A 26,555-nucleotide genomic window follows, 5' to 3' on the forward strand; every position below is an offset into this window, starting at 1 on the left:
GGGAATAGTGAACTCACTCAAGTGAACCATACTAGTGGACTAATGTAGGGAATAGTGAACTCACTCAAGTGAAATATATTAGCAGACTAACGTAGGGAATAGTGAACTAACTCAAGTGAACTATATTAGCGGACTAATGAAGTGAACTAGATGAGTGGACTAATGTATTGAATAGTAAACTCCCTCAAGTGAACTATATTAGCGGACTAATGTAGGGAATAGTGAACTTACTAAAGTGAACTATATTAGCGGACTAATGTAGGGAATAGTGAACTTACTCAAGTGAACTATATTAGTGGACTAATGAAGTGAACTAGATGAGTGGACTAATGTATTGAATAGTAAACTCCCTCAAGTGAACTAGATAAGTGGACTAATGTATTGAATAGTAAACTCCCTTAAGTGAACTATATTAGTGACTAATGTAGGGAATAATGAACTCCTTGAAGTGAACTAGATTAGTGAACTAATGTAGAGAATAGTGAACTCACTCAAGTGAACTATATTAGTGGACTAATGTTGAGAATAGTGAACTCACTCAAGTGAACTATATTAGTGGACTAATGTTGAGAATAGTGAACTCACTCAAGTGAACCATACTAGTGGACTAATGTAGGGAATAGTGAACTCACTCAAGTGAACTATATTAGCAGACTAACGTAGGGAATAGTGAACTCACTCAAGTGAACTAGATTAGTGGACTAATGTATTGAATAGTAAACTCCCTCAAGTGAACTATATTAGTGGACTAACGTAGTGAATAGTGAACTCCCTCAAGTTAAATATATTAGTGGACTAATGTAGGGAATAGTGAACTATACTAGTGGACTAGTGTAGGGAATAGTGAACTCACTCTAACTAGATTAGTGGACTAATGTACTGAATAGTGAACTCCCTCAAGTGAACTATATTAGTTGACTAATGTAGGGAATAGTGAACTCACTCAAGTGAACTATACTAGTGGACTAATGTAGGGAATAGTGAACTCACTCAAGTGAACTATATTAGTGGACTAATGTAGGGAACAGTGAACCATATGAACTATACTAGTGAGTCATTATCTACTGCCACAATGATTGGTCTTTGTAGTAATTATCAAGGCTAAAACAGTATAACAGAATTCAGAGCATAAGTACACTAAAAACTATTAATACCTCAAAAACAGACCCCAGGCTTTAGAAAATGTCAAATGGAGTGGTTTTATTTATTTTAGCTTTGTACATTTATGTATGACATACATTTAATACATCTACATTTAAAATGACTAAAATGAATGAGGCACAACCAAATATGATTTCATCATATTTTTCTAATTCAAAATGGAGGACATTTTGAACCACATGGTTTTCGGCATAAGAGAACTCGGCGTTTGCAAAAATTGTTGCCCGACATCCTGAAGCAAAATGGGAAGAAAACCAAAAAATAAATAAAAAGTTGGAGTGTAAATAAGTCCCTTTAGGGCTAAATATTGGCACAAAGAATGATATTCAAATTGGAAAGTGTATATAGTTAATTCATAAACCTCTATAAGCTACACACTGCTAGACATTCGCCTTCACAGTAGCACCAGTATACATAGGACAACCTAATCCGACGTACACTATAAAAGAAAACCTTTCAATTTCAAAACAACTTGGCTTCAGACTCGTCCGTGTCCATTAGAACCGTTATGTGCATATATTGAATTAAGTGCAATCGCTGCTAACTTTGTTTCATTTGTGCACAATCAGAATGAAATGAACATGTACCATCATATTACATAAAAAAATAAAATACAAGAAAAACTAAAGCTTTTGTAACAAATGGCACGTGTTATTCAATCTGATAATTGTCAGGACCAAAAAGGAAAAAAAAAAAAAAAAAAAAAACTCCATTGTGTGACCAGGATTCACATGTTATTCAGCTCCAATAGAGTCTGTTCCAACATCTGGTTCATTTCGAGGTTCTCTTCTTTAGCGTGTGAGAGTTTTTCTGTTAGAACATCAAGTGAAACACACGTTAATATCAATGCAAGGCATGTAGGGAATAACATGCAGTGGATACCCGGAGCATGTTCATTCAAAACGGCAGTCAGTGTTGGGGAAAGTTACTTTTAAAAGTAATGCGTTGCAATATTTCATTACTCCCTTAAAAAAAGTAACTGTTACTTTTTAACGGAATGTAATGGATTGTTACTTCTGCACTACTTTCTCCTCACCTGGGCTGGGTTTGCTTGTTTAACAATAAAAAACAAAAAGTTTTATTTCTGGCAAATCTTAAGGCCCTTTTACACCAGAAGTAAAATTAATAAGCCTCAGGTTGAAGAAAATGCACAATCACGGCTGTACAATAGAGGGCGCAGCTCAAACCTTTTAATTGTAATGCGTTTCCCTCAACACTGCCTATAACAGACTTTACACACTCAATTCATGCTTTCATTTAAATAACCATAGCAGAGATACATTATATATATGTACATACTGATATACATGTGTTAATATATAATATCTAACAGACAGTTAAAGAGTGCTGACTCTTGCATAAAGCAAAAGGCATTAGATGACATCCTGATTAAAGTGGTAGCCATACATTATCCAAATGCTGCCTTCAAGTCCTTCTGGGAAGAGTTCGCAAGCTGCAATTATGATTTTAGGTTTTAATTATGATTTACTTAATGAGTCATGAAAGTTTTTTTTCCCTCTACAATGAAGAGCAAAACGAATGTATAAGACATTTATCAGTTATTAGTGATCAATTGTTAATAATGGTTCATATCAATTTAGAAAAGTTTTGCTACTTGATGTTTTTGAGGAAATTATGACCCCCCCCCCCACGCCACCCCATTTTAATTATTTTAATGCATCCTTCATTTTTTTTTAAAATCATACTTACCCCGAAATTAATTGTATTGCAGTTTCCACAAAACTATACATTTTATTTCATAAATAGATTATTCTGAAGGATCACGTGACACTGAATTTTGAGCGTCACAGGAATAAATGACATTTAAAACATTAACATAATATTGTAATTTCAAAATGTTCTTTTTAACATAATTTTGATCAAATTGTATGCATGTATCTAAATAAAAAGTGCATTTGTGCACAAAATGACATTTATTTTTTGTTAAATATCTAATCTTGTAAATAGGACCTTTCCAACATGACTTGAAGGCAGCAAAAAAACGCATTCCTTTAACTTTCAATCACAACAGCATTCATTTTTTGACACCATTCGGTGATCAGAAACAAAAACAACAAAAGTCCACACTAGTTTTAGTCATCATTCAAGGCCATTCTTAGCTCATTAGAGAGAAGGCGGTTTTTCTCGAGTTGCTGGTAGAGGCGATCTACAGGAGCGGGCAACGCAGCAGGTTAAGACAAGAGAGAAAGAGAGAGAAACAGAGAAAGAACAGTGAAGAAGAAATGAGAACAGCTGGAAGGAATAGTTAGTAACATATCACTCAGACTGAAACCAACCTGGAGGAGATGTTTGTGATGGGATCAGACAGCAGGGATCACTAGGTGTTTATAAGAGCTTGTGTATCCACTAGCAGAGCTCAACTAGAAGGATGGCCCAGTTTAACAGAACATACAGTGTTGTGTGGTTGTTGAACAACAGATGAAATGGTCAAAAAAATTACTTGCGACAGTCATGGAAGTGTCAAACAAATCATTAATGCAAAGTACTAATACACTGACTGTTTCTCAACTCCAGTCCAGGCAGTTTACACCTGGTATTAAAATGCGTTTTGGTCGATCAAACCATAGCAAGGGAGACATTCCGTTTACACTTTTCTCTTTTGTCCACTTTCAACCACTCCTGTCCTGATTTCTTCAAGGGGAGGGTCTATGGGTGGTTAAATGTATGAGCTTGTTCCAGATCTTTCCATCTAATGGATAAAATAAGCTTGTGTAATTTACATATGAATGCATCCGGAGAGACTGAAAAACATACGGAGAGCAGCAGCTTTTGTTTCTGCTTTGAAAGCCTCAAGACCAGCTGAACGCAGCGAGTGCGTGTTATCAGGAATGGTGTGAGAACTTTGTGCTTGGTACATTTTTCCTCTGGAAGTGGTCGAGAGTGGAAAAGCTCTAAACTCAGACTCCCATTGACACCTGTACTTAGCATCATCCACTTGTGATCCGATCGACCAAAACGCATCTTAATACCAGGTGTAAACGGGGCCACACTAATTAAAACAAAGAAATTAAGTTAAAGTGTGCAAAGAAACGACTACAACAAAATACACAAACTATGTCCATGATGCAAGACTTATTTTGAAAGGCTGTCTAAGAAAAACCACATCGCTTTATGTCAGTGTCATTATTCTCAAGTTATTTTGTAACGCAAGAATACATTTTGAATATAATTCGAAAAATAACTTCCCTTCACTACGAGATATTTATACTGTGCTCGTAGCGTACAAATGCCTTCACTATATATAAAGAGCAAGTGAAATTATGAGCATGCGACATCGTAGTTGTGTTATGTCAAATAGCAAATCATGAAATTACCAAAAAGTACCAATAATTTACCTAGCGGGCATGTCTTGTGTTCTATTCATCGGGACCAGACTCCATACATTCCATTAAAAGTTCATTTTAGTGTATTTGCTTTGGTAACTAGTTTCTGTAACATTCATTTTCACTTTTTTTTTGATGACTGACTCATGTCAATTTATTAAAACTAGTTTGACTGCTATTTAATAGCCTTGCCATATACTGTTGGCTCATCAGTGTAAGTGACTTTCATACAATTTGTGTGTGTTTTAAGTAAATTGGGACAGTACTTGTGTGCATGTCAACCATTTCTAATAAATAAATACTTGTTTTGTGACAAAGGGAAAATGTGGACCCATGGCCAAACCAGTTGAGAAACACTCATAAATTAACCTAACAAAATGAGTTTAAATGTAACATTTAATGGATAAATGTTTTTTATACCACATTGGATGCTGCTAAAACATGCCATTCATACACTTGTGTGGTAAAGCAGAAGAAAAAAAACCTTATTGTAGAGCCATAACTATGACGACACTCATACCTCAGTAGAATATATAAACAGCAGATTAGGAGCTCTGAGCCGAATGTCACAACCCCAAAGTCACCCAAAGTGAAGAATTCTGTCCTGACTAGTGTTGTGTCTAAAAATTGTGACTTAAGTGTCACATTAAATGTAAGTACTACCCGTAATATAATATCAAGTTTTTATATGCCATTTGAAGCAATGCATGTTTGCACAATTTATGTGTTATAAACGTAAGTTCAAGTTCCATTTTTTGGTGTGCCTTGGGATTTTTTACTGATCAAAACTGTGCCGTGGCAGCAAAAGGTTTGGAAAACACTGCTATTAACTAAAAATAAAATGAATATAAACTTTAAAATTACTTTTAATTAAAAAAAAAAAAACTATTGTAAAACTCTCGTTCATTAGAAAGTGGTGAATGTCTATAAAATACTGTTATTTATGGCGTTAAGGTAGCTAACACTCATCTCCACGTTTTCTATTGTAATTCTATGAGATCTCTCCTCAACACTGTACATTAGGACATTTCATGCTCAGTGGCATTTAACATGTACATTTGGGTTTAGGGGTATGCTCAAAAACCCAACCCAAAGTAATAGTAATGCGCTCTCATGAAACGATGAGAAAAGGTTTACTACCACAGGTTCATTTAAGTTGCGGTTGAGGCATTTTTTTTTGAACATTTCCTACAAGTGCAGTACAAGCATGACAGGTAATCATGCGGTTTAATGAACAGACATTAGAACAAAAGTGACCGTCATATACTTCCATGACAAAACCTGATTAAAAAGCCACAGAAATTTGAATAGTAGGGCAGAACGAATTTGCCTAACATGTAAATATTTGGAAACCAACGTGCAGAGCTCTAGGAACGTTCCACACATTAAAAGACATCGGCTTTATTAAACACTCGAGGAACAAAAGCTTGCCGTCTCCTCTCTGAATGCCACGTCAAATTAATAACCATAGAGGAAATCCACAACTTCTACCAATACTTCTGACTTTATTAGAGCCACAGCAATAAAAGCACATAGAAATGACAAGGAAAATAAACAACAAAAAACGAGAAGGTTTACATATGGTTATACATAAAGCAGAAAGAATTAAAAGGTCTGTACAAGAAGAGATGGGCAACAAAACACAATGATGGATGAAGAGAGGGAAGTAGGGATAGAGGGATGAGGGGAAAAGAAAGACTGGAAAGAGCAGCGTGATGTCGTTCAGCCAGCGGGAGGCGTCTTTGATGAACAATTTATCTGCACGGGGGAAGAAGTAAAAAAAAGTAGTGATGCAAAGGACAGAGAAACCTACCAAACACAAGAAAAGGGAAGAAACCACCACACACAGGAGCCACGATGCTCACAGTCCCAAACGGACGCTGGGTATTTATTATAAAGAGCCTCTTATTCATCTCTAATAGAATTAAAAGCGTATCAATGTACGTGTCGAACACTGAATCGCCATAGAGGGGAGCCACACAATCACACGGCTGACTTACCAAGCAGCACACGCTCCTAAACTACTACTACTACATAGTGACACACGAGATCAGAAACCACTGGGCCTGTCTTCTGAACAGAAGGAGACTTTGTTAGTAGTTCAATTTTACACCAAAAGAGAGAGAACACCACACACAGGAAGCCACCAAGCGTGAAACGCTTCCCACTGTAAAACAGTGATGCATTGCTGAATATCCACCACATGCTTTGGGGTTAAGGACGTGTGTCCACCTAAAAACGCCAAGCTGTGGACACGAGCGTGTTTTTTCAGTTGAGACGCTTTGCTTGCTTTGATATTCACGGTATATTACTAGTATATTATTTTTGAGGTTTGTTTCTGTTATTATAGAAAAATGATGTTACGATGTAAAGTATTTTATTATGCTTGTTGTCATCGGTTGACTTTGTAAAGCAGAATGTGGAGGTTGGTCGGTGTTGTATTTATCTTGCACCTCCTTCACTGTGATTGGACAGCTGGATAAAGTGACAGTGATAAGTACTACGTTGTATCCTAAAGTTGAACACTCTTCAAATCTCGACATCCAGAAAAAAAACGAGCAATTAGCGCCTCGTCACGCTACTGGCTAGAGTTGTCAAAAGTACCAAGACTTCGATATCAATTCAGTACTGAAATTTAAATTGACGATATCAGCATTTCCACTCTAAGAATCCGTTCAACAGTGCTCAAAATGCTAAACTCCTCTGATTGGCCACTGTGTTCACGCACTTAACAAACATGTCTGTAATTGGCTACAACGATCAACCCCTGCTTACAAACGCTCCCATCTGTACTTTTGACAACTGCTGGAATTTTAAAACCCATTGAAAACAACTGGAAAAATATGCTAGCCACAGGAAACACGATTTGGTGGACACACGGCCTAAGACTTCACAATAGGGCTGGGTGATAAAGTGAAACTTTAGGCATCTCTATCCTATTTGGGTTATAAAATAAAGCAACATCCTGAATAGTTATTTTAAGATAGTTAAATTACAGATTAGATGGGTGATTTAAGGCAGAATGGCAACAATATCAGGAAGTCAGATTAATTTTTATGAATGTCATTTTTTTAGTGAAACTTTTTTTTGATTCTGTGATTACTTTGCCACATAAATTCCCATGTTTTTGTTAAAAATATACACTAAGGTTCAGAAGTTTGGGCTCGGTAAGATATTTATTAATGTTAAAGTCTATTATGCTCACCAAGGCAGCATTTATTTGATCAAAATAGATAAAAACATTAACATGCTCGTTATATATATATATATATATATATATATATATATATATATATATATATATATATATATATATATATATATATATATATATATATATATATATATATATATATATATATATATATATATATATAAAATAATTAATATTCTTTTATTTTCTTGAGTGAAAAAATATTAAAAATATTACTATATAATTTAATACAAATATCCTTTAGAAAAGTTTAAATATTAAAATATTTATATAACACAATAAATATATAAACTTTTAAAGCTATATTGCCCAGCAAAAGTCTAACCAAAGATTTAAGAAAGAAGTTTTCCTACAAGATTATTTTAAATAAAGTGATACAATAGTTATGAATTCAAAACAAACTCCTATGCACTGACTCTACAAGCCATGGGGAAAGTTTGCAATAAGCAAACGACTTGACATTAAATACCTACAACAACAGACTATATGTCTTGCAGAGTTACAGAGATAGAGTTTTTAAACAGAAGGAAGAAAACTGAAAATACAAGACCTTAATTGGGGGTGGGGGTTATGGATAATTGGGGAGGGGAGGTGCACAGGCACAGGCAGAGACCACAGATCAATTACATTGAAGTCATGTCGTTGAGAGCGTGGTCCAGCTCCTCGCTGATGGCTTTGTACTTGAGTTTCTGGGAATATAACTCATCTATCGGATTCGGGATGGTGTGTTTGATGGAGGGGAGACAGAGGAAGGTGGACAGGAGGAAGTGGAAGGGGTATAAAAGCAGGTGCAGGAGTGAAGCATCCAGTCCAGCGGCAAAACAGGCCCCAATGAACGAAGTGACAGACAGCAAGAGAGTGACGTGTAGAGAGAGAGTGGAGGGAAAACAGAAAATAAAGTTAACGGGGAATGGAAAGGAACTGAAACACAAGGCAAAGACATGACAAATTTGTGAAATACCCATCAACGGGTTAAACGTCACATTCTGTGATTTTCTCTCATGTAACTCAAAATATGTATGACTTTTTCCATCAGTGGAAAATTAGCAAAATGCCAACAAATGCTTGTTTAATTCCCAAACCTCATACAACTCAAACATGGCTCGTCTAGAAGTCACTTCAGGTCGTTTTTAGAGTTTCCTGTCAGTGGTGTCAAATCTTATGTAGTGCACAAGTCATATACACTACTTTTAAAGTATTTCCTGAAGCTTATGGCCGAGACTGTGCGAGACCACATACTAATAATGAACAATACATACACTACATTTCAAAAGTTTGGGGTCGGTAAGATTTTTTTAAAATAATTTTTGAACATCTATGCTCACCAAGGATGCATTTACTTAATCAACACATATATAAACATTATTCTAATTTAAAAATTACACACATTTTTACTATATATATTATAATGTATATATATATATATATATATATATATATATATATATATATATATATATATATATATATATATATATATATATATATATATATATATATATATATATATATATACTATATATATGTACTATATATATTATACTATATATAAAATAATTTAATCAGCTATCTATTTTGATCAAATAAATGCTGCCTTGGTGAGCATAATAGTCTTTAACATTAATAAAATAATTTTTTCAGCATCATTACTCCAGTCTTCAGTGTCACATGATCCTTCAGAAATCATTCTAATATGATCTGAGGCTAAAAACATTTATTATTATTATTCATCTCAAAATATTTTTGTGGAAATGGTGATACTTTTTATTATAATGTTTTTTACTGTCCCTTTTGGCTAATTTAATGAATCCCTGCTGAATACAAGTATTCATTTCTTTCTTAAAAAAAGACCCCAAACCTTTGATTGGTAGCGTAAATGTTCTTTTATGGCGCTTTTATCGTCACATATGGGAGTTTAACAGCATCAGTTCCCATTATAGAGAAAAAGTGCACGGTGGGAATGTGTTTGTGAGACATCATTCATGCTCCATAGAAGAAAATGAAATCAAACAGGTTTGGAGTGACATGAAGGTGAGAAAGACATTTCTCATTTCTGGATGAACTATTCCTGTTAAGGTTCTTAGTGATGTCTCGCCGACCTGGAAGTTGCATTATCGCAGTGCAAACACAGCAGTATAATCATGAAAATGAACTTGTGCTTGTGTAAATCTAAATGAGGAGAACAGCCGAAGACTATTTAACAGCAGGCTCATTAAAAGGGAAATCAAGTTTAAACGCTGTGTAATTGGACCTCCGAAACACCGGTGTCATCTTACAAAACAATGTGAAGTCTGTGTGTGGTTCTGCTCAATGACTGGTCTCTTCAAAAGAAGTAATGCTTAGTTGTGTGACTGAACCGATAAGGAAGCTGAAAGAAAGCCAGCGGGCAGAAGGTTTGAGGAACAGCAGGACGACAGAGAAATAAAAGGCTGAAAGCTTCATGACCTGAAGCGAAAACGGTTCTCTCCCTTAATACGTCCCAATCACATGTATGAATGAAAATTCAGCAGGGGCTGAAATGACACTGAAATGAGAGAATGAGTGAATGAAAGTCGTACCTTCAAGGTCATCAATGGTCTTCTCAAGCTTGGCGACTGACCTCTCAGAGAACTCGGCACGGGTCTCGGCCTGCAGCGAACAAAAACATTGCACTGAACCAAAAGTCATTTCTAGACAATATTTAAATGCCCTGAACAGAATTGGATGATGATAATGGTTATACTAGCCTCCCCCTGGAAAGAAGGATGACAAAATAAAAGCCTATGATTAAGAAGTTCATACCTCCTTCAGTTTGTCAGTGAGGACCTTGATCTCCTCCTCATATTTGTCTTCCTTCTGGGAGTACTGCAGACATCAAAAGAACCACAAAACATCAAGACAAACCAGCACCAACCACTTAACTCTACATTAGTACTTCACTCAATAACAACAAAAAACTTAGTGGTCAGATATGAAAATGTACAGTAAAAAAAAGCCTATGATGAACTACCAACAGTCATTTTGTAAAATGACAGCATGGACTGTATAGTTAATATACAATTATATTTTCTTTGGTTGTTTCAGCAAGACATTGAAAAGTAGTTGTCATTGTAGAAAGAAATGATAATTTACTCACCTAGGTGTTGTTCTAATGCCGCATGTCTATATTTTAAATGTGTACCACTAACACTCAGTCATATAATGGCAGTGAATAGCATCAAGCTTTTTTTTTAAAAATAGGCCCAAAAGTATCACAATGATCCCATGCGAGACACATTCCAAGTGTTCTGGTGGCATATGATATGAAATTTTATGTAAGCTTATTTAACAAAATCCTCACCTTGGCCATTGGTCTTCAGAATACAGCTACGTGACATGCATGTAAATGTGACTGCCACAGTTCACTCTGTCTCGCCCGGAAAAAGCCATTGTGAGAAGTCAAGATTAACAAAAAAAAAAAAAAAACCTTCTTCTGAGGTGCATTTATCCGTTGTGTTCATAGTAACAAGTTATCACGTTCACACATCTGTCAGCTGTCATTCTGAGATTCGGTACGGAGATTTCTAGCCTGTGAGAAATTGAGATTAACAAAAACGAGACAACTTGTGCGCTTTTTCTGGGTCAAGACAGAGTGAATTTTGTCACATGGCGCTAACAGTGTCACACGAATGAACACGTCGCACAGCCGTGCACAGAAGATCAGAGGCCAAGGTCAGGATTTTTTTTTCATATACCCCCAGAACACATGAAATATGCAACGTGTCGCACGGGATCATTCTGTGATACTTTTGCATCTTTTAAAAAGCTTGATGCTGGTCGCCATTCACTGCTGTTAAATAAACGATCGCAACTTTGTTTTATTAATGTTTTTACATTTTCTCCTTTTGTACACCATAAAGGAAATAAGGGCTTACAGCATTAGACCAACACCATGGCGAGTAACTAAATTATTAATTTTACAATGTTTCATTTTAGGGTGAACTATCCCCTGAACTATCCCATATATATTTTCTTTTGTTCATGTATGAATAATTACCATGATAACCACTGAGTGACTGGTACATGTGATTAACTTGACTGTCTCCACTGTCATTTTGAAAACTAAATGTCTGTTTACACTGTGTAATTAATCAATATGCAATTATATCTGCTTAGGTTGCCATAGTAATGCATATGGAAAAACATTTAAGATAAGCTGGCATTGTAAAAGGAAAAAGAATTCACAACTAGTTATAATAATAAACAACAACAACGAAAATTGTTTGGTTTCTGTATGAACAATTACCACAGAGAGTGACCCAATGGTATAGAAATCTACATGGTTGTATATAGCCCCTTTCACACTGCACGTCGGACCCGCAATATTCCCGGAACATTGCCGGGTCGCCTTCTGTGTGAAAGCAACCACGTCCCGGCATTGATTACCGAATTGAACCCGGGTCGGGGACCTAGTAATATTGCGGTATTCGACCCGGGATGAGCGCTGTGTGAACAAAAGCCGAAACTAATGCCACAACGTGTACGTAGTTATCGTGCGACTCCTAGAGCTTGTTTTTTCAATAATACAACCCTGCAGTGCCAGAAGAGCTAGTCGGTGTTTTAAACGCAGAGAGTGTTGGTATACAAAAGAAACTAAAATTAAACAAGCAGAAATGTGTACAAACTGGACACAAGTCGAGACCACGGAGCTCCTTACTATCCGCGCTGAAGCTGAGATCGCTCACCATTATACGTCACATCAGGATGTCACGTGTCAACTCGACCCGGGACCGTTAAGCGTTGTGTGTGAAAGAGCACATATTACGGTATTTCGCTGGCAGCGTGAATGGACCAAATCTAGCGGCCCGGGAACAAATGCCGGGTCGCATTATCCGTGTATTTGCCGGAATCGCAGTGTGAAAGGGGCTTATGATTGATTTACTTCATATGCAAGACCTGTTCACACTAAAGACAATAACTGTAGAATGATTAAGATATGGAAAAAAAAAAAACATTCTAAATATAAAAGAAGAGACAAGTCCACACCAGCTATTTCTATAACGGCACTAAGTAACAATATCATTGGAATCACATTCAGAAATGTTTTATCTCCAGCTGATGAAAAAAACATTGACAGCCAATCAGAATTTAAAGCAGCAGATGACATAAATAGGGCGTTATCGTCCACTAGAGTTATCGTTCTGGAGTGAACGGGTCTTCCTGCTGAAGAAAACCTGGGCCTTTAGCTGGTCACCAGCATATGTTGCGTTCTGGATGCTGGTGCCTCCACTAGGCCCTCTTAACCAGCTTTTACTGCTAACAAGATTTTCTTGGTCAATCAGAAAGACCATCAAGCTTAAAAAAGGCTATGCTGATGCACCAGCTAAACCAGCAGCAAAGCAGTAGAAATCAGAAAATTAAGATTGTATTGTCAGCAAAGGAAGTAATACCATCTGCTGACATTTTGCAGACAAAGATGGATTGTGAAACATTAAGAGACACTGGTTATCCCGGTTGGTTCAGGAGGAGGGGTGGATGGTGTGCCTGGGGCAGCAGCAGCACACCTACCTTCTCAGCCTGGGCTTCCAGGGACTTCAGGTTGTTGGTCACAGTTTTCAACTCTTCCTCAAGCTCAGAGCATTTGCTGGTGTTTTACACATAGTACACAGAGGAGAGGAAGGAGGAACAAAGAGGAGGAAAGGTATATTGAGAGGAGAAGGAGGAGAACCAGAAACAGGTAGGTTGGATGGATGGACATCAGGGAACCGGAAGAGGGGAAAGAGGAACAAAAGAAACAAAAACCAAAAAATCAATCAAAACAGGGGTGGAGGACAAGGGGAGTCCGAAATCCTCTTAACACAGCAGGAATGTGCCATGACGATCAGCTGCATGCAAAGTGTTACACCTTACAAGAAGCGTTTGAGGAGCAGCATTCCTGCCAAGTTAGAAGGGCGTGAAACCAAAAGCTTCACAAACAAACAAAAAGATGGTGGACTAAATAAGGCTGCACATGGAGGCAAGCAGGGCTCACACATTCAGGTGGGACAGTTAGATGTGTGCGACCTAATGAAGTCATGTGCAGTAGTACCTGTTCTTCAGATGCCTTTAATGACTTATAGGTTTGGTCCAACACTCGAAGCTCATCCTGTAATCTTCGATTGTTTCTGTTAGTGCGTGTGCAGGGGGAAGGCCATTCCAAACGCGGGCCACATGCAAGTTAACAGTGAGTGCAAAAATAAAGCATTATACAAGACAACAAAAACAGGATTGTGAGGCAGGTATTAACCAACAGAAAAATGGAAGTAAAATTCTTAAGGGATGTAAACACAGGACACATTCTTGTGTTACATTGAGTAATTGTCGGTATGTGCATCACAAGTGATTCTCAGTAAGGAGTCAACCAGGAAATTTTCATCTAATGTTTTATGAATACCTGTACGTACTACTTATTTGATGTTCCGATACCATTTTTCCCTTCCCGATACCTGGGCTCAGGGTATCGGCCGATATCGAGCACTGATCCGATACCTGGGTGTGTATCTGTATATACAGCGGTATACACTACTAGCCCTGTATAAATTGCTAGAATTTTTTTACATTTATGGCGTGCAGTATTTTTTATCTGACATACATTTGATAGTAATATTTATTTTTCTTATTTTATTTTCAAATGCAGCCACAAATCTAACACTGCAAACTGAAAAAGTTTTACAATTACTGTAGAAAAAAAACTTGGAATATACTAAATCTAGGAATATACAAAATAATATATCAATATAATTATATCTAGGCATAATTTTTATTAGTAGAGATGTATTATTATTATTACATAGAGACATAGCTAAATCTACCGTGTAGGCTACAATAGTAACCCAATATATTCTGTCAATTTCTTCACGTTTAATGGAACTTATTTTGACGGGTTGCCTTGAAGACCTTAGCGTGTTCTGTGTTCATGATATGATAGTTTTCTCAAATGAAACTGTAAATTCTTATGAACTGACTGTTTATGTGTTCGTGTCTTCATATAGGAACATGGCAGAGTTCGGGAGCTGACACTATCGGTACTACAGAAATGCAGTTTGTTTCTGTTTTTCTGTACCAAATTTAAAGTCTGAAATACTGAAAATGCAGACATACTGCTAACGCGAAGAAGAACCGGGCAGCGGTTAGGCAAAGCTAGCGGTCATAATGGGTCTTGTTATGCATTATGGTATCAGATAGAGTACTTTTCAAGTACTCGCCAATACCGATGCCAGAATTTGTTGTGGAAATCGGAACAACTAATTTGATGCATTTGATTTCTCACATAAGAGAGGGTAGGTCTAATTGGATGCAAGGATGGACGGAAGGCCTGAGGATCCCATTCATGAATGCTAAGGGCGCTTCTCATTTCTTATTTCTGCATCCTCGTTTCCTTCTCTCGCTTCCTTTCCTTCCGTCTCAGCTCCACCCCCTTAGGATGCAAGGGTAGAATCCACCTGTGTATCCTCGCTCGTGACTCCTCAGGAATCTTTTTCACGATGCAATTAGAGAATTAAGATGTCCTCCAAGACAGCGGACTTTAATTTAGTAAACGGGTTGACTAGCTAGTTAGCGCCCTATAAATGTGTCCTGTGTGTATGCATCCTGACAAAATCTGTAAGGTTGTGCGAATATGTGAAGAGAGTCAGGCGCATGCATATCAATATGAATATTTATATGTGTAGGTATGCAGTCATGCAAGAAGCTGCGGGAACACCTCGTACCCCTCATTCAGCTCGGCACGCTCCTCTGTGCGCTCCAGCTCAGCCTCAACAATCACCAGTTTACGGGCCACCTGCACACACAGGACAGATCATGAGACAATTGCACAACTTTACAGGCCAATTAATGAAAGAAAAGTATACTTTCTACGCATTAAACAAAAAGGACGAAACAAAAGACATAACAAAAGAAAATGAAAAAGACAAACACAAACCACCACAAGACAAAATGAAAACAAAATACAAGACAGATTGAAAAAAAAAGACAAATACGAAACAAAACACAATCAAAACAAAACTATGAAACGACTAAAAACAAAAGACAAAAGAAAAAAAAACCTCAAAGCTATATTTAATCAGATTACAAAATATAGCAATCTTTCTTAAAAGTTCACACTGAACTGCAAGCATCTGCTTGATCACACTTTAGTTGTGAGTGGTCATGTGACAAGGCAGGAAGTCATTTGTATCTTTTTTCCTGTGTGTGCAAGCGTGGCTGAGGAAACCTGCCTCCTCGTATTTACGGTCGGCCTCCTCAGCGATGTGCTTGGCCTCCTTGAGCTGGATCTCCTGGATCTCCATCTTCTCCTCATCCTTCAGAGCTCTGTTCTCAATGACCTTCATGCCTCTGGAAGGAGAAAGCAAGAAATTAAGCGAAAGGAGGAAAGAAATCTCTCTGTGACCCAATCTGGATCAATATCTCGCCACAAATTACATTCAAAGCCGCCAGCTTGTCTGCAGCCAAGCTCTGGAATCAGACACTGTTTTAGAAGTTTTCTTGAGCTGTTGGTTTCTAAACCCACGTTCTCATAATGTCAGAACAGTCACTGTCAGAAGACAGATGAATGAGAGGGGAAAAGCACTTAAGAGCGAGACCAGGTCTCGGTACAGAGTGGTTCTATGCAGGCGCACTGGGCCGAGACAGAGGGCCTCTGTGTGGCCAAACAAAGGAAGGGAAACGCAGCCTAGTGCCTCTACAAATTGCTGTTTATTCAGAAACCCACTGACTCTACGCAAACAGCTCACGTCAGTTGTTTAGGCCAAAAACAGCATCACACAATGAACACCGTCTGCAATGCCCTCGATTTTTATGCAAGATGCAGAGACATTTCAAGAGTTTATTAAAAAAAGGAAAGAAAGCCTTGTCTGTCCTTCACAAGGATAAACAAACAAACAAACAAAAAACTAGCATAGATTCATTTTAATTAAATTAAAACATGCATGCATATACTATTTTCTTTAATTAACTAACATATTAGTGATGTCAAATCACAAATCCCATTCAAAAATACAAGTGTTTACATAATATATGTGTGTACCGAGTACAATTTTTATCTATATATAAATATACACATAAAAAAAAAGTATCTATAAAATGTTTACATTTTTATACAAAATAACACACACACACACACACAAAGGGATAATAATGCTTGCCTAAACACAACTATGCAAGTTTGTGGTCCTAGTGATTAACAAATGACACAAACGTCCCTCAGCACGCACACAAACAGCCTTTATGCAGGGCACCAGATGTGCGGTGCAGGCTAGGAAGTGGCAGCATGTTGTCATTTCAATAGCTACACAGCGGTGAAGCCTCGGCACACAGTAACCACATATACTGCGAGAGGGGGAGGGACGGGGTGTGGACCAGATCAACTGACTTGTTCTGCTTAAGTGAATCAGGTTGACAGTCCTGTAGAACGCCACACTACATTGTTTTGTACTATACAACACCACTGTATACTATAGCTCTGTACACATACTGTACATACTAGGGCTGGGCAGTATGGACAAACTTATGACATGGCCATAAGTAATTTTCTACAAAATAGTAGGTTTACATTTTAATAAAGCATGTGTGTATATATATATATATATATATATATATATATATATATATATATATATATATATATATATATATATATATATAGACAATCCAGAGAATTATATACTTGAAGTATTGAAAGGTTATTCATTTGAATTTGAATGTTTGTACCTTGGACAAGAGATTATACAATTTTAAATGAAATATGTCTGGCATGAGCTTCACATTATACAAGTTAAAAAGAGAGAAAAGTAAAATTAAAATTGGGATTCATCCCAGTGACTCAAATAATTTGAATCATTCAACAAAGGGATTCCTTCAATGATTCATTCATAGATCTAGAATGAGTGATCCATTCCATTAGGTTTGCCTTGTTCACAGATTGGATACGGCCAGCGGCGTAGCACCGAATTTTGGGCCCTGGGTACAAACCATCTTGCTGGGCCCCCGTACCAAATACCATAGTGATACCAATGGGTTTGGTATTGCATTTTTATCATCAAAACACACTTAAAACAAAAACAAAATAAGCCACACTCTGATTAATTTATGTTTAGAAAACTGACTTCTAAGGGCCCCCCCTACCTTGGGCCCTGGGTACTCGGTACCCTTTACCCTCCCAGTCTGACGTCCCTGGATACGGCGTTCATTCAGTTAGCTTACAAACACATTTCATACGGTTTGGTTTCACAAATAAGATTCCATGTTTATTCGGTTCAGTTCATTCACAAAACAGATCTTACTCAATTTGCTCACAAAAACAATATGGTGTTCATTCTGTTCAGTCCCTTTACAAGAGATATTGCATTAATTTGGTTCCTTCACTAACGAGATGCGCTATTCATTCAGTTCACTCACACACATATGTATATATGTATATGACACTGATCTCAAATGTTAGTCTGTAGTCCAGTATACAGTGTGCCACTAAGTTCTACAGATGGTGGCACCAGCACATGATTTGGTTCATTTAAACATAAAACTACTATTATTGTGTTGTTTTGGTAATAAGTGCAGTTACTAATAATATTACATGTCTGTTTATTGGAAATTAACAGTGATGCAATCAGTTTGAAATGATATGCAGAATAGAATTTACTTTTATTAAAGGGGTTAGTTTACTTAAAAATGAAATGTGTGTCATTAATGACTCTCCCTAATGTCGTTCCACACCCGTAAGACCTCCGTACATCTTCAGACACAGTTTAAGATATTTTATATTAAGTCCAAGAGCATATCTAAGTGTATGCACACTATACTGTCCATGTCCAGAAAGGGAATAAAAACATCAAAGTTGTCCATATGTGACATCAGTTAGTTAATAAGAATCTCTTGAAGCATCAAAAATACATTTTGGTCCAAAAATAACAAAAACTACGACTTTAAGCATTGTCTTCTCTTCCGTGTTTGTTTTCAAACCTCAAATAAAGATTCAAACGGTCATGAATCAGCGTATTGATTCATGTTTCGGATCGCCAAGGTCACGTGATTTCGTGTTTGACACGCGATCCAAATCATGAATCAATACGCCGATTCATAATCGTTCAAAACTTTGTTTGTGGACTGAAAACAAACACGGAAGAGAAGACAATACTGAATAAAGTCGTAGTTTTCGTTATTTTTGGACCAAAATGTATTTTTGTTGCTTCAAGGGATTCTAATTAACCAACTGATGTCACATATGGACTGACTCTGGACATGGACAGTATAGTGTGCATACATTCAATGGAGGAAAAGAAAAGCTCTCGGACTAAATATAAAATATCTTAAACTGTGTTCCGAAGATGAACGGAGATCTTACGGGTGTGGAACGACATTAAGGGTTGTGAGTCATTAATGACAAATTTCATTTTTGGGTGAACTAACCCTTTAACAACAGTAATCTATATGGACAATTTAAATATTGTACTCTTATTAAATGTACTATTGTTCTTCTATAGTTTCACAAACAACTGACTAGGGCTGTCAAAATTGCTCAAAAATGATGATTGAATATTCCCGCAAAAAAAACAAAAAACGATTATTCAAACCATTCGAACATCTGGTTGCGCATTTTGTCAATGACGCATTACGTCAATACCAGGACAAATTAATATAAAGAGACATAACTACTTTTATAGGTAGTCTATTTAAGTTTAAACATATTTGACAACGTATTAATTACACAAAAACAATTAAATTAACTAATGGCCAAGACCGCAGACCTCACTCTCTCAAACCCTCAGCTCATGCACTCCGTGCATAATGGTTTAAATGAACAAACTTTGAGTGCTGATCAAGAGTTTTTGTGCAGCAATTTAAGGTCGCGGCTTGTCCCAAATATAGCAGGCTTCATTCAGTGATTGAAACAAATATTATTAATATTAATTGAAGTAATGTTTTAGTAATGTTTCTGTTTAACGTTAAATAAAATGAGGCACACAATTCCGAGAAATTACCTAATTTTTCTAGTGGTCGAATGGTATGCTAACTCTATCTTACATCGCTTGCATACAACTACCTCCTATCTATGGTCGAGTTGAGCTCTGCAGTTTCTGCCATCTTCCAAGACGCGTCAACTTTCAGCATTGACGCTGTGCCTGACAGTGCGACTCCTGTGGCCTGTCCCTGAACCCTCAGGCACGCTCGCAAAGCAGACAGCCAGCCTCTACTACTATGGCCATTAATAATAAAAATCATAATATAATAAAAAGAATCTTACAAATTGTCATCCAATTATTAATGTGAATGAATGGTAGTACTCCACATCACATCATATCGTACACCCCAATACATGTGCCGTTATACGAAATTAAATGCTAATTGTTTCAAAACATGTGCTGTAAAATAATGCACTGTGTAGGCCTAATTTATCATCCAAACAGCTTTGAACTGCTGGAATGCGCTTCTCAACCTCCACACTATTAACAGTACTCGTAATTTGGGTCCATATTTGTTTGTTTTTTGGGTGCCTTTAATCCCACTCTTTAAACTCCCAAATAAAACAAATTCGCTTTTTTCCACTTCCCTGGTAATTGTCTCGATGGGCAATCATCTCACTAGTTCAGTAGTCAGGGCACTGATCAGGGAGTCAGCCCATTGACTTATGTCCTAATCAGTGCCCTAACTACTGGACTAGTAAGATGATTGAGACGCGCCCGATCTCCACGTCGGAGAAGTTTCGCTTCTTTGCCGTCTTCCGTGTGTCCATGGCGTAAAATGAGGGTGTGGGGGAGGCGGAGACTTGAATATATAGGGGCGTGTTATTCTAATGACGATCGTTTTCAGACGTGGCATTTATCAAGGGCAGGTATTGCGTACACCTGAATTGCAGAGGTGCGCACAGCTTCATAAATCAGGCGGTGAGAGGAGTGTAAGCATAATCTTACGCCAACATATACGCACGTTTCTACGCGAGATTGATAAATGAGGGCCATTGTGTATAGAGTTGGTGGGCTTAACAAAGACGGCAGAGTTGCCGCGGTTCCACGTGCTGCTAGAAAACAAAGAAGCTGGTGAACGGCGGTCTTTCAAATCGGCTTTGGCCACGACTCCGGAAGACTTTGAGTTGAGCTTTTCTCTGAGAAACGAACAAAGAAAGGCAATGAAGTCATTCTTAAGAAGGGAAGATGTGTTTGGAGTTTTGCCGACCGGATACAGTGAAAGTTGAATCTATCAATGAGCTCTGCTTCACCTTCTTCGTTGCTCTGGTTGGTTGTAGCGCTATCCAATTGCATGCAGAGGGAGTTTTGAAAGACAACCGTTTATCCTGCCTCTCAGATTGAGCCCTGACAACAGTGTGTTCCCAGACCCAACATCATGATGTGGGTCTGGCTTGTCAGGCTAATTGTTTGCCACGAAGTGGATCTATACTTTTAAACTTTTAGTTTTTACAAATCAGCGCATTAAAAATAACATTAAAATTGGATAAAATGAGAGCTTTTAAGTGCTGGAAAAAGTGAAGCATTTCGCGCTCAACAGGTTGTACGAACCCTAAAAATTAATAATGTAAAAATAAAAAGCAACTATTTCTTTCACACGGCCATGGGATGTTACTACATTAAGTACAAGCGTGAAGCGTTCCTTTATCCAGGATTAAAAGCAGTGAGAACGACGATCTCTGGAGTACCCGGATGACCTACTTCTGAAGTGCATTCAATAGACTTGGTCGGCGTCGAGTCACATGGTGCAGGGGCGAGTCTTCGTGGAGGAAAACAATCCATTCCCCCACACTAGAAATGATTGCCATTAACCCAGTATAGCCTACGTAGAATTGAGACTGATCACATTCAGTCTCAAAGACACTGGTTCGTCTAGTTGGTACAACCAATTAAATGATCCTCAGCTCACACTCATTTTATGGTACATTCAGCCTTCAAAGGCAAGAAAAAAGTCACGTGCTTCAGAAAAGAGACATTTAAATGAAAAGCAAACAAGAATGATTCACTCACTTAAGACAGATTCAAATGAGACGGCACTCGTTCTGCACAGAAATAACCTTGCAAATATATCTACATCAACCACATTTCATCTACACAGTGTAGACTGCACGCTTTCTGTAAAGGAGTGTCAGAGTGCTGTACTAACCTCTCGCTCTCATCAGCAGCCTTCTCGGCCTCCTCCAGCTTCTGCAGGGCAGTGGCCAAACGCTCCTGTGCACGATCCAACTCCTCCTCAACCAGCTGGATACGTCTGTTCAGGGAAGCTACATCACCTTCAGCCTTGAAGAGCACAGAGGAACAGCTATAAATGCTCAAGCTCAGATAAAACGCACTGATGTTCACAAACACACACACACACACACACACACACACACCTAAACCCCACAAATGCTGACAGCTCAAAAGGGGGGCTGGAAAATGTTTATAGATGGCAACTCAAACTGTGTGAAAATTTCTTGTATTATTTTACAGGATTTTACAAAGCTGTCTACAGGAAAATAAAGCAAAATACCGATATTAAAGGAGTCATGAGCTGAGAAATCAAATTTTCATTGAGCTTTTGACAAATAAGAGGTTATTATACTATAAGAATATGATGCAAGTTTCAGAACTGAAGTCTTGTTAGTTCACAAACAGCTTTTATTGTAACCAAGCCCAGCGAACGACTCATTGGAATGTGCCAATCTATAAGTGAAAGACCGTCTCTGCAAAAGATGATCAACGCCGACATTACAACTTTGGCCTCGTCCACTGGTGTGTTAGCGAGATGACAAACATACAGGATCACTGGGCTAAAAATAACATTACCTTCCAAAGGATCCTAGGAATGTGGTTATTAAAGGGTTAGTTCACCCAAAAATGAAAATTATATCATTAATGACTGACCCTAATGTCTTTTGAATGTATGCACACTATACTGTCCATGTCCAGAAAGGTAATAAAAACATCATCAAAGTAGTCCATATGTGACATCAGTTAGTTAATTAGAATCTCTTGAAGCATCAAAAATACATTTTGGTCCAAAAATAACAAAAACTACGACTTTATTCTCTTCTTCCGCATTTGTTTTCAATCTAAAATAAAGATTTGAACGGTCATGAATCAGCGGATTGATTCATGATTCAGATCGTGTGTCAAACTGCTGAAATCACGTGACACTGGCGATCCGAATCATGAATCAATCTGCTGATTCATGACCGTTCGAATCTTTATTTGAGATTGAAAACAAACACAGAAGAAAAGACAATGCTTAAAGACGTAGTTTTGTTATTTTTGGATCAAAATGTATTTTTGATGCTATAAGAGATTCTAATTAACTAACTGATGTCACATATGGACTACTCTGATGATGTTTTTAATCCCTTTCTGGACATGGACAGTATACCGTGAATACATTCAATGGAGGAACAGAAAAGCTCTTGGACTAAATATAAAATATCTTAAACTGTGTTCTGAAGATGAACGGAGATCTTACGGGTGTGGAACGAAATTAGGGTGAGACATTATGACAATTTAAATTGTCCCTTTAATTTTCAACAATGTGAATGTCTCATTATTTGTGCATTATTTATTTTTATTCAGTACATTTCACTTTGGATTCTCCGGCACAGTCTTTGCAAACAGACGTTTACGATATGGACTCCTCATTAATGTGAAGACACGGAAGTAACCACATTCAGTCTACTGCCTGATCTGTGACCAGTGATTTCTGATATGTAATGAGTCATGTACAGTTAGACGCTCTTTGTCTGTGTCAGTACATCAAACCAGTGACTAAACCATCAACTTCACATGGTTTCTCTTAGAAGGATGAACAAAATCTGTTATTTAAACTGTGATTAAATTATATATAGAAAGCGATCAAAGAACGCTTCCTTTACAATTCCTGGAGTTGTCAATCAAACAGTGCGAGTAAGTGACAGATCTGGAATTGTCAACAAATCTCTTATTTACATTGTGTTTGCACTGTTAGTTATGATGAAAGCATTAGTTTGTGAGCAGCAACCTTTCATGCCACGATCTAAATATAATGCTATAAACAACACTTTTCCCAATCAGTTAACCTTGAGAGCTGTAATAGTAAAACATGCTAAAAGTGTGAGTGCGCCACATGCAATACTAGTCATTTAAATTGCAAAGACGCCAGCCAATCACAGCAGTGAGCGATTACACCGACGTCAATCAGATGACTAGCCCCTTAAAACTGAGCGTTCAAATCAGAGGCTAAAATCAGGGTAAGAAAAACGCCTTTATTTATAAATTATGACTATTTTGGATGGAAAAATTATACTAACATTATAAGTGCACCCCAGGAAACATAAAACAAAAATGCATTTCATGACCCCTTTAAAGCAGGCTCTATTTGACCCCATGATTCGTAGTTGAAACCAGGGTTGCAAAAACAATGGTTTTGCGCCACACCAAACATTATTTGTCACACGCATTCTATCCAATAAACACAAATATCTTTGTGCTTTAATTCTGATAAGAAACAAAGTCTGAGTTTAAGTTCTGTACATTAGATCACAAAATTCTAACAATTAATAGCGTTTTGATGCCCTTAAATGGGGTGTGAAGGCTTGTAGAGCCTCAGTTCAAGCAGCAGCAGTCTCATTTTAATACTTAATATTTTAATATTAAGTTATGACATGAAATAAACATGCATGATCAAAGCATGTTGAAAAATACTACAACTTACTGAAATTAATCATGTCTCATGTAATCACTCAATCAATAAAATATTGTTGCATTTACCTCGGAAAAGTTATCCCATGTTCACAGTTTGCTAGCTATAAAAATACTAGAGAGGAGGTTTTTTACTGTTAATTATAAATGTATGTTAGAATAAATTGAAGAAGTCGCTTATAAAAACTACTTTATGAGCAACTGAATTTGCATTTGACAAACATTTCAGTTATTATATCTGAAAATAAGCAGTTGATTATAATCGTTTGGGCTCTGTTGTTAATTTCAACCTCAAATTTGAGAAATGTACCAAATGAGAGGGTGTCCTGTTGGTTTACAGGCATTAAACTTCCCTTACTATCATAACTGCAGATATAATACTGAATAATTGGCTACTCAATGCTCACAAGCTTCCATTAAGACCGAGACGAAGCATTTCTTCTACTGTGGTCGCACACACCATATAGCACGTAATGGCAGCAATGCTAATGGACGAGACGGGACTAGGCCAGCAGATCATTACCGAGCCTCTGGGACAACGTTAACAGGCAGTGGGCGGCAGTCCCGACGGACCTACATGGATTACACTGTCAAAGGCCAAACACACACGACCAGTGGAGAACTGCAGGCTGCCCGTTACCTGGCAAATGCAGAAGCTGGATGGATTTAAACATCATTTTGCTGACTGCAGTGAAACTCAATGCTGCTTTACGAAGCTTGTGCATTTAAGCAGCAGAGTTGTTGTGGGTTGTGAGTGGTTCCCGATGGCTGTAAACCAAAATTGGATCGAAGTTCTGTTCTGACAATGCTAAAATGTGAACAATAAAGTACAACCGACTACATAACTCATGCATAGTAAAGAAAGTTTAATATACAAGCTTTTGAATGTTATGCTCCACATATATTATGCAATGAAACCAATCGAATGACTTGTGTGTGTTGTTTTAAGGTTCAAAGACAAATTACCAGTCTTGAAATTTACATTTCAATTTTTATATATAGAGTAACATTTTGGTAAATACGGTAAATTAAAACTTCCTAAATGAATAAAAATAGAATCAAACTGAATAAAATCGAAAGCTCATGGAAAAAAGTAGGAAGTCACAAAGTCTTATGAAAAACAAACTTTTCTTCAAATTGTGACTGAATTACACAAAGCAAAGAGCGGTCCTTTTATAATCACTGAAGGAGTCGGTCAGTTCAGTGTAAAACTATAGAAGAACAATAGAACATTTAAGAGTACTATATTTAAATTGTCCATATAAAAAGCGTTGTTTTTTTGCACATTACTGTTGTTAACAAAAGTGTAAAATCTGAGCTTTAAGATTTATGGCAAATTAATTGATAGTCTTGCTACACCATTAAAACAAAGTTTAAGATGACTTTACTGGCCACCATATCGGTATCAGCCGATATAAGTTCATTTTTAATGTTACGGCCTGTTAAGAAAATTTGCCAGATATATTAAAGCTGATAAATAATGGATTATTTTCTTCAGCTGAGTCATTTCAGGTGCACACTGTTCGCCATGATGGTTTTGAATTGCTTGAAATATGATTGAAATCACTTAAAAAAGGAAAATACAGTTAAGTGTAACGTGCAGTGCAAGTCTGTAGGCTACATAAAATTATAATGAGAACTATTATATTTGTGTGATTTGGACATGGATTTAAAGGAACTGTATGTAAGTTAAAATGGCCCTGATATGTCATTAGACATTAAGAAATCATGTTCACTTCAAATTCATGTATCACTGACAGCAGTAGTCTGGCCAGGATATTGTCATTTAAAAGTTGATCTTGCAGCCCTCAACTGATGTTGATGTTGTCATGTTGTGTTTTGGCCTGAAGCTCCGCCCTCCACCTATCTACCAATCATGAAGTCACTAGTGTTTCGGCATCCAGGTTGCCAGAGCTGCTCTAGTTACCACAGCTGCAGCTACAAACGTTCCTGCTGGATTATGCAGATTATCTGGCAACCTCGAGTCAGGGGGAGGGGGAGAGGGGATACACCGCACTACAGTCATTTGAAAGTGATTGCAGTACTAGTTTAGGCCACAATCTTACATACGCTTCCTTTAATGTGGAGACTTGTTTTTGTAATCAGCCAATATACACATTTACTTAACCTTTAGTTGTGCCAAACCTATATGAATTTCTTTCTTCAGCTGAGCACGAAATGATATTTAGAAGAATA

The 26,555-nt window shown here is 37.3% G+C and overlaps 1 protein-coding gene across 21 annotated transcripts in view; it reads right to left on the reverse strand.

Moving 5' to 3' along the window:
• Positions 1 to 1,857: 1,857 nt before the first annotated feature.
• The window catches only part of tpm1 (tropomyosin 1 (alpha)), a 30,171-nt gene continuing 5,473 nt past the window's right edge, over positions 1,858 to 26,555 (reverse strand). For 4 of the 21 annotated variants that reach the window (XM_067436199.1, XM_067436203.1, XM_067436207.1 and 1 more), the window contains 7 exons: positions 21,820 to 21,953; positions 15,933 to 16,050; positions 15,426 to 15,496; positions 13,246 to 13,321; positions 10,501 to 10,563; positions 10,278 to 10,347; positions 1,858 to 1,971 (listed from right to left, as the gene is read on the reverse strand). In XM_067436199.1, the coding sequence (XP_067292300.1) occupies positions 1,889 to 1,971; positions 10,278 to 10,347; positions 10,501 to 10,563; positions 13,246 to 13,321; positions 15,426 to 15,496; positions 15,933 to 16,050; positions 21,820 to 21,953 (615 nt within the window). In that variant the 3' untranslated portion in view covers positions 1,858 to 1,888. Of the gene's footprint in view, positions 1,972 to 3,249; positions 3,329 to 8,003; positions 8,426 to 10,277; positions 10,348 to 10,500; positions 10,564 to 13,245; positions 13,322 to 13,765; positions 13,842 to 15,425; positions 15,497 to 15,932; positions 16,051 to 21,819; positions 21,954 to 26,555 lie in introns of those variants that run through there. The other 17 variants (XM_067436204.1, XM_067436208.1, XM_067436215.1 and 14 more) reach the window with 9 other exon arrangements.

Source organism: Pseudorasbora parva, chromosome 25 (genome assembly GCF_024679245.1).
Source record: "Pseudorasbora parva isolate DD20220531a chromosome 25, ASM2467924v1, whole genome shotgun sequence".
Classification (NCBI taxonomy): domain Eukaryota; kingdom Metazoa; phylum Chordata; class Actinopteri; order Cypriniformes; family Gobionidae; genus Pseudorasbora; species Pseudorasbora parva.